General features: G+C 23.3%; 1 protein-coding gene across 1 annotated transcript; it reads left to right on the top strand.

The window, feature by feature from the left end:
* The first annotated feature begins 3,579 nt into the window (after window positions 1-3,579).
* LOC115718511 (transcription factor TGA9) lies at window positions 3,580-11,350 on the top strand. Its single transcript, XM_061109751.1, has 12 exons — window positions 3,580-4,281; window positions 4,373-4,515; window positions 4,836-4,948; window positions 5,243-5,476; window positions 6,430-6,474; window positions 6,605-6,664; window positions 6,775-6,852; window positions 6,964-7,012; window positions 7,822-8,093; window positions 8,205-8,429; window positions 10,806-10,969; window positions 11,038-11,350. The coding sequence occupies exons 1-12, from the start codon at window positions 4,175-4,177 to the stop codon at window positions 11,150-11,152; spliced, it is 1,605 nt and encodes a 534-aa protein (XP_060965734.1). The 5' UTR covers window positions 3,580-4,174; the 3' UTR covers window positions 11,153-11,350.
* The last annotated feature ends 6,053 nt before the right edge of the window (window positions 11,351-17,403 follow it).

Genomic DNA, 17,403 nt, shown 5'->3' with positions numbered 1-17,403 from the left:
TTTGTTTAAAAATTAGTAGAACTAAAATACATATTATAACTATAATATACACCATCTTATTTAAGTTATAATTATCGGTATGAAATAAATTGTAACCCTAGTATAGAATTTTCTTAAAATTTTATTTTAATGATTTAAGGAAATTTTATGAGATGATTAAAGATTGGAAATTAAAGGCACAAGTTTCACATATATATTGTATTGTTTCCACTATAAATTATTTATAATATTCAATTTATATGAAAGGAAAGGACAATGTGTTTTGGTATATTCAAACCAAGTATAACTTATGGCTAACATTTCTTCATCTTATTTTTTCTTTCCTCTATGGTCTTATTAAGACATAATTTCACAAAATGGGGTCCATTCCTAATCATTGGGCACTTAGATCATTCTTATTGGGTGAAAGGTCAACTCCATACATAATAATCTTTCTCACTAATACACACAAAGCTTCCATTCATATAATTCTCTCCTAAATTTGTAGGCTACACTTAATTAATTAAATTTTTTATTATTATGTAAAAAAGAAACTAATAAGTTGGTTTCATTTGAAGGCAACATATAAATGTATACATGTTTATAAAAATAGATTACTATAAAAAAATATATATATTATATTGTAGTTTATTGCTTAGAAAACAAGTAATGACTTAATCTAGTTACAAATAATGTTCAAAGAGATAATTAATACTACTAGGATATCTATAGATGATCTAGACCAATCACCTTTATACAAATCATATAACCTAAAAAAATGTCATAAATGAAAACTATTTGAAGGAATGTGTAAGATCCAAATGAAATCAATTATATGGTAAATAAAAAATAAATAAATAAATAAAATTAAAACTTCCACTTGAAGAACATGTTTGTAAGGTTTTTTGGGAACAAAAGTGTGATCTTTAATTAAGCTTATATATATTTAAAAAAGAAAAACCTAATCCATAAGCATTTTTTATGTGAACCAAACCTTTTTCTTCTTTAGACCAATCATTAAGGAATAATGGGTAGGAGGCATATTTACCTATAAAGTTAGTATAGATGTGTACAAAAACATTCATTATATTTATGTTTTCACCTCTAAATTAGAAGATTTAATTATAGGCTTTATTTTTTTAGTATAAAATAGGTTATATCTACTCAATAATGTTGGTCTTGAATTATCTAAAAAATTTCCCACCCAAAAAAATATAATTTTGGAAGAAAAAAAACCCATTTCTTAATTACTTATTTCTCTTTCTATCTAATCCTCAAATAATAAAAATAATAAAAAATTTATAGGGTTTCTCCTAATTGGGATTTTGCCCTAAACAAAGGCACAAAAGGTTGATTTAACAACAAACAAAAGCATATACCTAATATTGGAATTTGGGAGTGGCCTTATAATTTCTAATATTCATATAAATATAAACTAATTTCTATTAATAGAAAAGAATCTAATGTGGCATGGTTTTAGGTGATGACAAGGATTGGATGTTGACCTATCAACAAAAGGGATAATACCAAACAAATCCATTTCAAATAGTAATGGATTATATATATTTAAGTGGGTTTTTTTTCATAAATTATTATTATAATTATTAATTAATTAAAAAACACAATTAGTTGAAATGGTACAACAAGCAATTTTTTTTTTAAAAAAAAATTAATAATAATTAAACCAACCCCTCTCCCTCTCAAAGGCCCAAGTTGTCAAAAGTAAACTCAATTCTAATTTGGGTCCAAAAAAAATTGTTAAAAGGTATTATTGATACTCAGTATTTTTTTAGTTGTTATATCACTATTAATATAATTAAATATCAAATCTAATATAACTTAGAAAAATAACTTTTAAAGAATATTGATATTCAATTATAAAATACCACTTATAAAAAGTATTAGACACCACTAGTACTAATAAAAAAAATGTTCAACAACAAAATATCAAGGAAACTTGTTTGGTGTTTTGTAATTTTACTTTTTACTATATTTTATATAAAAATAAAACATTTGTCTTTGTCTCACTCTAATCTCAATGTGGATTTTTCTTTTATTTATATATTATTATTTTTAATTAATTTATTTGTTTATCCATCCAAACAAGTACTTGTATGTCTTCTGAGCTCAAAACAAAAAGAACCAATAGAAAAGCTCAGGCGGTTAGAAGAGAGAGAAAGTGTAAAAAAAGAGGAGAGAGAAAGTGAAAAAGAGGAGAGAGAGAGAAAGAGAAGAAAAGATGAGAGAGAAAGTGAAGAAAAGAGGAGAGAGAGAGTGGAGTAGGAGTTAGTGATTCTAGTGGGTTCCTTCAAATGACCCCATTCTTTCATTTCATTCTTAATTAAATAATTAAACAAAATTAACAATTAATTAAATAATTAATATGCTCTTTGGTTTTGTAGTTTTTTTAATGGAGTATAAACAAAATCAAGGCTTTAAGAGTTTAAGTTCTTTAGATAATTGTCTAATTTGCTTTTTAATAATATTGGAAATGTCAGTAGTAGATCCTCTTAAAGAATTATTTTAGTAGATTTTTTTTATCTGTTTCGATATTTAAAAAAAATAATTTAACTTTTTTTTTATGATTGCGAACATTGTAGTTATCTAAGAACACTTGTAAATTTTCATAAATTCTAAATAGTTTACAGTGCTGAAAATTAGGTTTAAATAGTTACTTACAACACATATAAAAAAATAGTTGTGTGTGTTACAAAATACGTAAATCTTATTTTCAGCATTGTAAATTATTTAAAATTTTAAAAAATTTATAAGTGATTCCAAATAATTATAACGTACACGATCATGAAAAAAATTAGTTAAAAAACTCTTTTGTATATCGAAATAGATAGGAAATTTACTCAACCATCTCTTTAAGGGATGAACTGCAAACTTACTTAATAATATATGTATTTAAAAAATACATTAATAAAATTACTACAAGGTACTCTACTGTTATTAATAATTTGCAAATAGTATTGTCTAAATATTGTAGTTATTTAAGATTATCTTTAAATTTTTTGAAAATTTTAAATAATTTATAATACTAAAATAAGATTCAATTCAAACAATTACTTATCACGTGTATAATAAAAAATTTTAACCTTATTTATTTCGGTATTGTAAATTATTTGAAATTTTCTAAAAATTTATAGATAATCCTAAACAACTACAATATCTACAACCATAAAAAATAATTAGACTAAAAAACTTCTTAAATGCTAGAACTAATAGAAGATGTACCGAAATTTTCATTTAAAAGAATAACGTCGGTTTTTTAAAACCCTTTAGTGTCGTCCTGAACAGTGTCGGTAACGAATTTCGCCAAAATCGACACTGAAAGAGCTTAAAAACCGCCTTTAAAAGAAGTTTTTGTAGTAGTGAACCTACAATTTATTTTAAGAGTACTATGTGTACACATTTCTTTAATATAATTATAACAAAATCAAAATAACCCATCAAAATTTTAACTACAAAGACTTAAACTTTTTGAATATTTTCAACTAATTAATTTTTTCTTTCTTTTTGACCATAAGCTAAAAAAACCATTATTTAAAATAAAAATAAAAAATATTGAAACCCCACATACAACAGAACCCTCCATAAGGGGGCCTGAGAGACAGGTCTGCAAGGACAAGATTTTCTGTACCCTTTCAAAAGAGTCTCAAAATCTCTATCATATTATTCATATTTTTCACTCAAATACATATACATATATACACACATATAATTCAATTCATATATAGTACTAATCAAACTTAGTTTACAAAAAAAAAACACCCTCTTATGAAAGATCAAAACTTTATTATATCAAAGATGGATTTATTATACATCTGAAGAAAAAGACTGCACCTTTTTTCTTTCTCTTTCTCTCTCTTTGACAAGAAAGCTTTGATCTTTAATATAATCTTCTTTTAATTTTTGTTGGGTGGTGTCTCTATCTTTGGAGCTCTCATAAAGTTTTCTTTTTTATTTTTTTTAAGGTAATTAATAATAATCAAAACTAACCTCTTTTTTTCCAAGTCCTCTGTTTTAGTATTTTGCTCATCACTAACTTCATCAAAGTTTTGTTCTTTCCTCTCTTTCAGATGATGAGAATATAGTTTGAAGATCATCATAGTACTCAATCATCATCATCATCATCATCATCATCTTCAATCACATATACATATATATATATATATATATATATATTTGCATGGCTAGTCATAGAGTTGTAGAGACAACAACAGGTTTATCAGATTCAGGGCCATATGGAGTTTTTCATCATAACATGAATATTAATACTCCTTCAACTAGCTTCATGTAAGTAACAAAATTCAACTTCTTTTTTTGTGTAAATATATATATAATCAAAATTTGATCTTTACTTATAATTTTGTGTTTATTTTTTCAGTAATCAAGATGGGTCATCAGCTTTTGATTTTGGTGAGCTTGAACAAGCAATTGCTCTTCAAGGAGTTAAAATAAGTGGTGGAAATGATCACCATCATCATCATCATGAAGTTAATAATAATAATAATAATAATAATAAAACAAGTATGGTTTGCTTTGTTTTACTTATTAATTCTCTTTCTTACGTTTAAGATTTGAAAATGTCACTATAAAGTTACCATTTTCCAATAGAGTAATGATTTAAGAGAGTATAGAGTTTGAATAGGCATGAGTTTACAAACATAGAAAGCTAACATCTTTAGCATGATTTTCATTTTAGTTTACTGACTTCATAACTGTTGAGATTAGGTTCCCTTTTCTTCTTTTTTTAACCTTTTAACAATATTTTCATTATATCATTTTTCAAAGAGAGATTTTCTTCTAAAAAGAAGTATTATTTGCTTTTGTGATTCTTTCTTTTACAGCTTTATTCACAACAAGCAGTAGTAACACTAACAACAACAACAACAACAACAGACCTGCAGCTACTCTGGAAATGTTCCCTTCATGGCCAATGAGATATCACCAAACCCCAAGAGTTAGTATTAAAAAAGTTTCATACTTTGACCATAAAAAAAATCAAAACTTTATCAGCTTTCTTCTCTCAAAAATTGATGATTTCATTACCCTTTTGGAATAGTCTTAATGGGTTATGATCTTTTTCTTGTTTTGATACACAAAACACAAAAAAGTTCCATACTTTATCATTTCTTCTTCTTCTTCTTTAATGTTTGACCATAAAAAAGATCCAAACTTTATCAGCTTTTTTCTATCCTTTTGGAATAGTTTTAATCTTTTTTTTTTTTGGCTTTTTCTTTGATTAATATTTCAGGCAAGTTCAAAATCTGGTGGTGGTGGTGATGATAGTACAGATAATTCAGGCTCAGCCAAAGCTGATCAAACCCAATTGGAATCTGAATCTCCTCTTAGTAACAACAACATTAATAATATCATTAATCATAATCAAAAAAACCAACCTAGTTTTGATTATGATCAACAACAACAACTCCAAGAAAATAACTCATCAAAACTTCAGTCATCAAATTCCAAACACACACAAGAAAAGGTAATAATAACAATAATAATAATAGTGATAATAATCTCTCTTCTTTTTAAGGCTAAATCCCCATAACTTAGGAAAAAGTTGGTATCTTTATTATTAAAAAAAAAAAGAAAAATTATATCTTTGAAATTTTTTTTAAGAACACAGATCCCAACAACTCTCAGAAAATCAAATGAAAGACAGAGTTTTCCTGATTTCTGAACGATTTTCTGATAAAAATGTCTGACAAAAAGTAGTAAAAAATTGTACTCATAATAAGAAAAGGTAAATTGAGAATCTTCACAGTATAGTTTTTTGCTTACATACTACTGTTTATAATTATTATTATTATTAAAATTTATAATAATTAATAATGACCCACTTTACTCAATCCCCATAACTTCACCAATTCCCTCTTTGTTTTTTGTATATATATATATACACACATATTCATATATATATATACACACACAGTTCAAAGTATTGTCTTTCTCTCTTCTATTCTCTTTTTCTTCTAAAAAAAAACAATGACAGAAAATGATGTGTTTTGTTATCCATACAATGTTGTTCTTGATGATAATAATAATAATGATAATGATGTTGATGATTATCATGATTTTTACAATCAAAATCCAGAAAATATTCTTCCAAGGAATATTATTCAAGTGAGAATTTTCCAAGTTCCAATCTTTTCATTCTTTTTCTTATTTTTGTTTTTTTTCTTCTTTAATTTCTCAAAAGTTCAAAATTTTAATTAAAAATCTTGTTTTTATTTTTCTTTATTTACAAGTGTAACTACATTTTCAAACACTTGTCTCAAGAACAACAAGCACTATACTTAAAATTCATTATTTTCATATAAAAATCCTATTTTTTTTTTTAAATGGGGTTTCTCAAAATCAACTAAATATTTTTAAATATAAATATTTATATATATATATACATTTTTAATTAATATTTGAAAAATAATGTTGCAGAGAAAGGGAGCTGGTTCAACTTCAGAGAAGCCACTTGATGCCAAGGTTTCATTTTTATTATTTTTTAAATTAATATAAATATTTATTTATTCCACCATTTTTTTCATAACTTATTTATTTATTTATATTAAAAATTTCTGAAATTTTATTTATTATTTTTTTTTTGGGGCTTCAGACTTTGAGACGCTTAGCTCAAAATAGAGAGGCTGCAAGGAAAAGCCGTCTGAGAAAAAAGGTAACTCATTTTTCACTCAATCCAAAAAAAAAATTAAAATTTTAAAAAAATATATTTTTTTAATAATTATATAATAAAAAGATATTATAATTTTTATGAATTTTTTTCAGGCTTATGTACAACAATTAGAGTCAAGTAGAATTAAGCTTACTCAACTTGAACAAGATCTTCAAAGAGCTCGAGCACAGGTTTTAAATTTTAATTTAATTTAAATTAAATTATTATTATTATTATTATTACCTTTTTAAAATAAAAAAAATATATATTAATTTCTAAATTTATTTTGTATTTAATTTTAGGGATTATTTTTGGGTGCTTGCGGTGGTGCTTCCGGCAATATCAGTCCAGGTGTGTAATTACGAAAATACCCTTACTTATACATTTTGTTTTAAACTCATGATGGGTATTTTGGTAATTGTGTAACATTAATGTGTTTTTGGTAGAGGAAATTAGTTCAGCTGCTACAAATATTATTTATTATATATCTAAACTCTATTTTTATTTTTATTTACTTATATATAGGTTGACTAAAAATATTATTAATTTCATTTTGTCAAAAAATAAAAATATTAACTTTGATATCTATATAGATTCCGTACTTAGAATAAATCAACTTATAAATTCCAAATTATTATTATTATTTTTTTTATGTTGTTATCCAAATTAGTCTTTGTTTTATATAAATATATTTATTTATAGGTATTAAAATATAATTACATTTCGTAAATTTAACGGTTGATGATCGTGAATTTTTTTTTATGTGTGTAGTCAAATTTTGAATTTTTTTAAAAAAATAAATAAATGGGTTTGGCAGACATTTCAGAATTTTGACCAAACACATTTACAAAAATATTTTGATATATATATTTATTTAATTTATATATAAAACGACAAAATTTTGGTGTCCTTTTGCAAACGTGAAAAGAGCCATGTTTTATGGGTTCAAAATTTTATGCTTTCATTTTTTATTTTCATTTTAATAATATGAAATAAATAATCCTAAAAATATTTGTTCAAAGGTTATAAAATTCAAATGTCTACATTTATTTAATTTTCATTTTAATGTGTAACAATTTTTTTTATTAAAATGGATATAGTACTAGCTACTAGTGAAATATATATTTATATATTAATTTATTTAAATTAAATTAATTTAGGTGCTGCAATATTTGATATGGAGTATGGAAGGTGGCTAGAAGATGACCAACGTCATATGACTGAGTTAAGAACAAGCCTTCAGGCACATTTGCCTGAAGGCGATCTTCGTATGATCATTGACGGTTACATCTCACATTATGATGAGATATTTCGGTTGAAAGCCGTGGCAGCCAAGTCTGATGTCTTCCACCTCATCACTGGAATGTGGACCACCCCGGCCGAGCGCTGCTTCCTTTGGATGGGCGGGTTTAGACCCTCAGACCTCATCAAGGTATAAAAGTAACTTTTAGTACGTATCATTATTTCTTACCCTAATTTTAACCAAGGGCATATTCGTAATTTTACCATTTAAATGTACGAAATTTATTATTTAATCATACAGATGTTGATAGCACAATTAGACCCGCTAACTGATCAACAACTAATGGGGATATACAGTCTCCAACAATCATCACAACAGGCCGAGGAAGCTCTGTCGCAAGGACTGGAACAATTGCAACAGTCCCTCGTTGATACCATTGCCGGGAGTCCCGTAATCGTCGATGGTATGCAACAAATGGCTGTTGCCCTAGGCAAACTTTCCAACCTAGAAGGCTTTGTTCGTCAGGTACATATAAATATAATTTTATAGCAATTTTTTGTTTGTTTTTCATGCATTATGTGAAATGACACTTTTGCCCCTATGAATATTTATATGCTATGATGTAAAGTACTTAGTTAAGAAATAAAGTTCAGGTGGACACGTAGATATAATATAAAGGAGTCAAAATGTTATAAATATTGTTCTAAAACAAAACTATTAATTAATTAATAATTTAGCTACATATAAAACATATAATTAATATTTATTAATCTATATTTATGTAGTTGACAAAATTTAAATCTTTACTTGTCGTATCCGCTATATAATGGTTGATAAGGACTTATTTTATATATGTATTTAATATATTATTGCCACTGATTATTAGAAAAATATACATGAAAATGTTTACTGTGATTACAAAAAGTAATTACTAAAAACAATATTTTAATCGTAATATAAATTTTTTGTAATTAAATGTAATTTTTAGTCACAACAAAAAGTTATTTGTGACTAAAATATAATATTTAGATTGTCACTAATTTTATTTTAGTTATATTAAGTATTGTGATTAAAAATACATTTAATTATAATAAAATATAATTTTGTAATTAATACTTTTAGTCACAGACATTTTAATTACAATATAAGAAAGATAATTTGTAATTAATTTCAATTTTTTTTTATAGTACTATATTATGTGTTGATATACTATAATACAAATATAGTATGAAACTTGAAAATATTATTAAATAATTAATTACTCTAAATAATCTTCTATACATGTATAATTAATTTTTCTTTATTTTTTTTTTCTATAGATAAATATATAAATATGTTAATTAATTATTGTGTATACTATTATGTACCGCCGCAATTCCAATTTTTACAGCTTAAAAATCCAATAAATGACTTTAACTTTTATATTATTAATTTATTATTACTATGTCATCTTCATTAACCTATTTATTGACTTTTGTGTTGAACTCTACTATATATGAAAAATACTATAATTACTCTTAATTAATTTATTAATTATCAAAACTAATTAAATATTAGTCAACAAGTTTTTTTTTGGAGAGACATAGACTATTATTATTATTAATTTATTGTATAATTTCTCTATATGAAACCTCTTCAAGATTCTTGATTATAATCACTAACACATTTGACCTTTGAAGAGGTTTTTATCAATTTTCTTGTCTCTATCTTTGTTTCCTTTTCAAATTTCATATCAAACATATATATATATATAATATATTTTATACAATAATTAATTTAGTAATTATTAATAGTGGTTATCTTTATATCTACTACATTTTTATTAATTGCCACGTGTAAGATTGTGATTGGGTTTACTCTCTAGAATTATACATATTTATATATGTGTGTACATGTATATATATAATATAATATATAGTTTAATCAGCTATAAAATAGCAATCAATTACATGCTGAATTCAGGGGATTTTGATGTAGTTATTTCATCTATTTTTTTTTTTTTGTATTTTTTTATTAAAATTGTTTCTATCAAAAAGTTGGTTTGATTGTGATATTTGTTGACATGGAAACCCTAGCTACAAAATAAAATAATTATTACAAATATATATATTTTAAAAAAACCTTCTATGTAAAATCACACTATTTATTTATTTTTCTTTTTAAAAATATATATATAAAAAAAGAATTTATAGAGACATGGGTCAAAGCTATATATAGCTATATAGGTTATGAAATTCATTTCAAATCTTTGAAAATAATATTCAGATTAATTTTGTTTATATGGTGACAATCTTTTAAAAATGTATTCAGTCTTAATTGTTATAAAAATTATTTATATATTTTGTAATATTTAATTAAAAAATTACAAAAATAATATATATAACAATAATGATATTTAATTATATACCAATAACTATATGACACATTTAGATTATGTGGTGTCTTTTTCTAATCATTAAGTGTTATTTTAAGTGTGTAAATATTATTTGGAAATTTATGTGGTAAACTCTCTTAAATGGTCGTTCAGTAGATTTTTTATTTGTTTCAACATTTTAAAATATAATTTTTTTTATGATTGCGTATGTTATAATTATTTAAGATAGTTTGTAAATTTTTAAAATATTTCAAATAATTTACAATGTAAAAATAAGGTTTAAACAGTAACTTAAATCTTATTTTTGATATTGTAAATTATTCAAAATTTTCTAAAAATTTACAAATAATCTTAAATAATTAACAATAACATACACGATCATAAAAAAATTAGAGTAAAAAATTCTTTTGAGTGCCGAAACAGATAAAAAATCTACCAAAATACCGATATAGTACTATAGACTTACCCAATATATATTATTGTGTATATATATTAATTAATTAACAATTTTGATTATAATTGTGTAGGCTGATAATTTGAGACAACAAACACTTCATCAGTTGAGAAGAACATTAACAGTGAGACAAGCAGCCAGATGTTTTGTTGTGATTGGAGAATACTATGGTCGTTTAAGGGCTCTTAGTTCTCTTTGGGCTTCTAGACCAAGAGACACCAACAATAATATTAATCAGTACGTTTTAATTAATCTTAATCTTAATCTTTATAATCTTATATAATTAACACTTAATTATATCACAGGAGCATGGTGGTTAATGATGATACGACGTCGTGTCAAACTACAACAGATTTACAAATGGTTCATCATCAACATCCACATGATCCCCATCATCATCATCATTTCTCTTCCTTTTAATTATTATTATTATTATTAATTAATTAGAATTATATATATATAAATTAATTAATCCTACTTAGCCACACCATGCATGGAGAGATTTGGAGATAATAATTAATCTCTTTCATCTATATTATCTCTCTATTTCTTTACATTGGCTTTGCTTGGATTTTCTTAAATATTAGTAGGACATATATATATAAATATTTATATATACTAGTTTTTTTTTAATTATGTCATTGTTAATTAATATATATATATATATATATATCTCTATGTTTATCCTTTTTGTAAATGTAAATCAATTTTATGTTCAAGATCCAGAGAAATTAAATTAGCAATTATTATATATATTTAATTAATTAATTATCTCATTCTTTTGTTTATTAATTAAAAAAAAATAAGGGATTTTTTTTTTTGAGTTAATTATTAGTTAATTAGTACACATGTTGTAATTATACATATATTTTCTAATCACGATGAAATTAATTAGCTAGCCAACCTCAAATAATATATATGTATGTGTGAATCGACATATATATAATTGAATTTCTTTTTTATTTTTATTTTATATATATAAAAACAAAATTAGAGAAAGAAATTATATATATAGATACAAAATGTGTATATAATATATAAAAATATATATAATAGCTCCAAAGAGAGAGAGGTTGAAGTGGGTATACAAAAAAAAAATATATAGTATATATTCTAATGTATAGATACGACAAGAGAAGATATATATATATACATTGTATATATTAATATTTTTATATATATAAGAATTATTAATTAATAATTATAGTGGAATATATATAATGGAGAATTAATAGAGAGAGAGTAGGGTTGTTTTGATCTCCATTTATATTCAAGTTGATTGGAAAAAATAAGATTATTTTGTAATAATATGCACAAAACGACGATCAAAATAGTTGGTACTTAATTAAGATATTATACAGAATATATTAATTTTTGTTTGACTTAATTAATTAAAATTAATTAATTATATAATATTATTTATTATTAATTATATATAATTAAGCAAGGTGGACAAGAACCGACATGTACAATAAAACAAATAACATGTCTTTATTATTATATGCTAATTAATTAATAATATTTTTTTTATATAAATTTAAGAATATAATAATTTTTCTTTTTAACTATTAAAAAGAATATAATATTTAAAAAGATAAAAATTGGGATAATATTTAGTGTGAAACCAATACCATAGTATATATATTTTAATTTAAAGCTTTTACATGATATTGGTGAGTCAATATTCGATTTTGTATTTTAAAATTGGGTTTTAATTCTTTTTCTCATAAGTTAAAGTTATCTTTAACTAATTAAACCATTTTTGTTTTGTTTATTATTAATTAATATATAACTTATCCGATATCAATTAGAATTATTTAATTATTAAGTGTTACTTATATTATTTACACATTTAATTTGTGTGACATATATATTATATTTAATTTATTAAATTAATTTTCATATATTTATATTGATCAATATATGTTTGTAAGTTTTATTTTCGTCATATATATATATTATTAATTAATAATTAATGAAGTATATTCTAACTCATGATTATAATATAGTTTGGTGAACTAATAAAAGAGAAGTTAATTAATACATATTTTAATAATAACGTAATTAATTGTATTATATATATGAGATCATCATCATGAGTCTGGATCAATAAATACCCTAATATATATAAATACATATGTCCATAGTTTACTCGTGTTTCGGTAAATTTTTTTATCTGTTTCGACTTTTAGAAGAGTTGTTTAGTTTAATTTTTTTCATCATAATCGCATATATTGTAGTTATTTAGGATCATCATAACTTTTTCAAACATTCCAAGTACTTTATAATATATTCAAAATAAAATTTATATATTTTGTTACACTCACGATTATTTTTCTTATATGCGTACATAATAATTAATAACTGTTTAAATTTTATTTTTAGTACTGTAAATTATTTAGAATTTTCTAAAATTTTATAAGTAGTCTTAAATATATTATAAAATAAAATTAAACTAAATTTTTTTCCTAAATACCAAAACAAATAAAAAAGTCTATCGAAACACTTTACTAGCTACAATTTTTTTTTTTATATATATATAGTTTTGTGTGTATACAATTTTGGTAGACTCGAGTTTATTGTAAGATGTTTTGGTGAGGAAATTAAAGCAATCGGCAAGCACTATATATAAATATTTTTATATATTTAAACATATATATATACATAATATTTTATGTATGATGATCCCATTTGAGTATTATATAATATATAGAGAGAGATCATGATATACATACAATAATATATACAAGCCATGCATGGACGAAAGCTTGATCGATATATTGATTATGGATTTATATTTATATATATATATTTTAAAATAATTGTTCGACAATATTTACATTTTTAATTAATTTATTTTTAAAAAATATTAATTTGGAAAAAATATGCGCCAAAAAGAGGTAAAAAAATAGATATATAATCATGAATTCATGATTAGATAATGATATCTTCAAAGGCCATATACCAATTAAATTATCGTGATGATGATCATATATTTTCACTTTATAATAATAATTAATATTATATATATAATGAAAGATACATATAGATTTGCAACCTTTTTAAGAGGTTATTAATTATTAGGTGCGGTAAAATGTGCCATCATATTCTATTTGTGTTATATTTTATATCGATTTGTTTTTTTTTTGACTCGTGTTTAATTTTCTTAACTTTAATTCGATTCGTAAAAAATCATATTTAAACTAAAATTGTAAAAAAAATAATAAATTTAGGTTCTATTAAAAAACTTATATATATAATTTTTTTATATAAATAATAAGTTAAAAAATTTAAAATATTTTTAATTTCACAAAAATAAATTTTTTTAATTTATTTTAACTTAACAATGAATCACTAAATATATATTTTTATATAATTATATATATTATTATTAATAATTTTTTATTTTTTTATTTTTAAAAAAATTGTGTCATACATGCATGTCAAAGAGTGTTAAACAGATCGTGTCGTGTTTGACTCGTTTTTTATTTCATATCTATTCATTTTCGACCCGCGTTTAATTTTTTGAAATTTTTACATGAAAAATCCATTTTACACAATTTATTACAAAATTACTCATACACGCTTATACCTACTTTTTTACTTACAAAATTTGTTTTATTACACATATACCACTTAGTCATCATTCCATCCATCATCAATCAAATCCTACTCTCTTCCCTCTCTTTTTTCATTTTCTATCAATCAATCCATCATTTCACTCTCTTTTTTTTTCTTTTTATTTTTAATTTTATTTCAGTTTTTAATTTTTATTTTTTAATTTTATTTCAGTTTTTAATTTTTTATTTTTAATTTTATTTTCAGTTTTTAATTTTTAATTTTTTTTCCATAACAATTCTTCTTTTCTTTTTATTTTTAATTTTTAATTGTAAAGCTAGTTTCTTATATATTGTTGCTTAGGTCTAGGATTGACTTCTATCAATCAATCCATCATTTCACTCTCTTTTTTTCTTCTTTCCTTTTTATTTTTAATTTTATTTCGGTTTTAATTAAATCTTTTTAACTTATTAGTTTAACTTTACAACTTCTGAAATACTTTCATGACAAAAGAGAAGACTTTGACTAGGCCATTCAACTGATATAAGCATGTACAAATAAATTCGTACAATTTTAATGTCATTTTCATTCTCGCTGGACTAGCTCAAAGCCACGTCGAAATAATTAGATAACAAAATAAAATAATAAGAAACAATTACCGATGATATTCTATACTTGAAAAGAAAACGATCTAATTCATGCTTATAGTAGTATTGACGTGAGTAGAGTTATAAAATTAATATTAGAAAAGTATTAGGACAAACATGATTAAGATTTATGAGTGAAGGTGGCAAAGCTAATAGATTAGATTAACCTGGTCAATCCCATTTTTATATCATCAATGGGTAACAATGAGATTTATCATGGATGTTGATGTTCAAAGAGTTTTTCCTGTATTTTAGTTTGTATACAGTTGTTTTGTAGTTTTATTATAGTTTTGCTACTTGCATATGTTATTTCACTATAAAATTCATATGCAACTATTTGCACAAAACTTACTATGTATAACTACTATTTCTTAGTCCCCATCAAATTAAATTTTTGCATAATATATAAACTATCGCCATAAAACGATAATGCAACTATAAGGCAACTATTTGCACTTGCATACAGTTGTTTTGTAGTTTTATTATAGTTTTGCTACTTGCATATGTATTTCACTATAAAATTAATATGCAACTATTTGCACAAAACTTACTATGTATAACTACTATTTCTTAGTCCCCATCAAATTAAATTCTTGCATAATATATAAACTATCATAAAACGATAATGCAACTATAAGGCAACTATTTGCACTTGCATACAGTTGTTTTGTAGTTTTGTTATAGTTTTGCTACTTGCATATGTTATTTCACTATAAAATTAATATGCAACTATTTGCACAAAACTTACTATGTATAACTACTATTTCTTAGTCCCCATCAAATTAAATTCTTGCATAATATATAAACTATCATAAAACGATAATGCAACTATAAGGCAACCAAAACAAAAAATAAATCAAAATGCAACTGTATATAACGTAGATGTATTATTCATGAGGTTTTTTTTTTAAATTTTTCACATCATACATTGTTTTGGATTTAGTGGGAGCTCCAGATCTGTTTGTTACAGATCTACATTTCATGAATATAGATTTCGATATTAGGGGGAGTTATTTTGATCGAATAAAATAGAAAACAAATGTGTAATTTCAGTTTCTTCACAGTTTTTCTGATTTTTTTTTCGTCATTTTCAGTTTAGATCATTGCAGGTATTCTTTTCCAGTTGATTTTGTCAGAATTAATAGTTGTATTTTTCTCGTTTTGGTTTCATTTTGGTTGTTTTGCGGTTTTGAAACGAGCGCGTATTTTCATCTTCATGGTTCGCTGCGTACGTTGTTGAAGGCTTAGTGCATGTGGTATTTTTGTAAATATTTGTATGTGGACTGTATAAATGTTTAATGGGCCGGCCCAAAGTATTTTTGTAATTTTTTTTCCTTTTTTGTATTTTTTTGTTTTTTTCCCTAATTTTTTTGACCCTAACCCGTCAAATTCATGCACATACGTATTCGTGTATTGTGTCGAAACCTATTTTACAACCCTTAGATATTATTAGAATAGAGATCAACTTTACGTGATAATATTATTGATTATTCAACTATATATATCACATTCATATAAGTGTATAAAAATAATTAAATATATTTACAATATTTTATCATCATGATCATTATACTTTTTCATCAATGTCGGATTATTATAATTATTATCATTGCTTTAAATAGATATTAATTATAATTGCTTTGTTATCTTTTTGTAAAGTATTATTACTTTTCTCATGAATTCATTTTGGCCTCTTATAATTATTATTAATTAATATTTTTGGTACCAATCATGAGAATAATTTAAAAAGCAATATTATATATTAATTAAGAGGTGGTGGTAATAATATGATCATGTCACAATCAGCGTGCCTAATTTGCTAATTAATCCTCCATTAATTAATAATTAATACTTTTTTTAATAAATATAATTAAATTAATTACAAAAAAGTATATGTACTTTTAATTTTATATAACTATATTTTTCGGTAATATTATTTTGAACTCTATGTTTTACAAAAATGATTGAATGAACTTTTGTTTTATTAAACGATAAATTTGACTTTATATTTTCTAAAATAGTAATTTTTTATCAAAATAAAACTTAATAATAATCCGATCTAGAAATATTACGATGAGACTAATTATATTTTTTTGCATCTATACATGTTAGTAATTGTCTTAAGTTTGTTATATAATTCAAAAGAAAAAAAATAATCGAAAATTAAGCTTGAGGTACTGTTTTGTATCATTTTAAAAAATAAAATGTACACTTTTTCATTTAACACAATAGAAGATTTGATTTATAAGTTTTGTAAAACAGAGTAAAAAATAGTATTAATATCCTTCAATTTTTTAAACATGATATAGTGGATAATGGATATTAATGTTATACAAGATTTACCACAAAATTTGTAAAATTTTGAATTTATTTAGGGAAACTTACAAAAATACTAAAATTTAGGGTAATTTTACAAAAATATTGTGTTTTTATAAAACACCAGTAGAACACAAAACAGAACAACTC

Source organism: Cannabis sativa, chromosome 2, assembly GCF_029168945.1.
Source record: "Cannabis sativa cultivar Pink pepper isolate KNU-18-1 chromosome 2, ASM2916894v1, whole genome shotgun sequence".
Taxonomy (NCBI): domain Eukaryota; kingdom Viridiplantae; phylum Streptophyta; class Magnoliopsida; order Rosales; family Cannabaceae; genus Cannabis; species Cannabis sativa.
The sequence above is the reverse complement of the archived record's forward strand: the minus strand, read 5'-3'. Positions and strand labels throughout refer to the sequence as shown.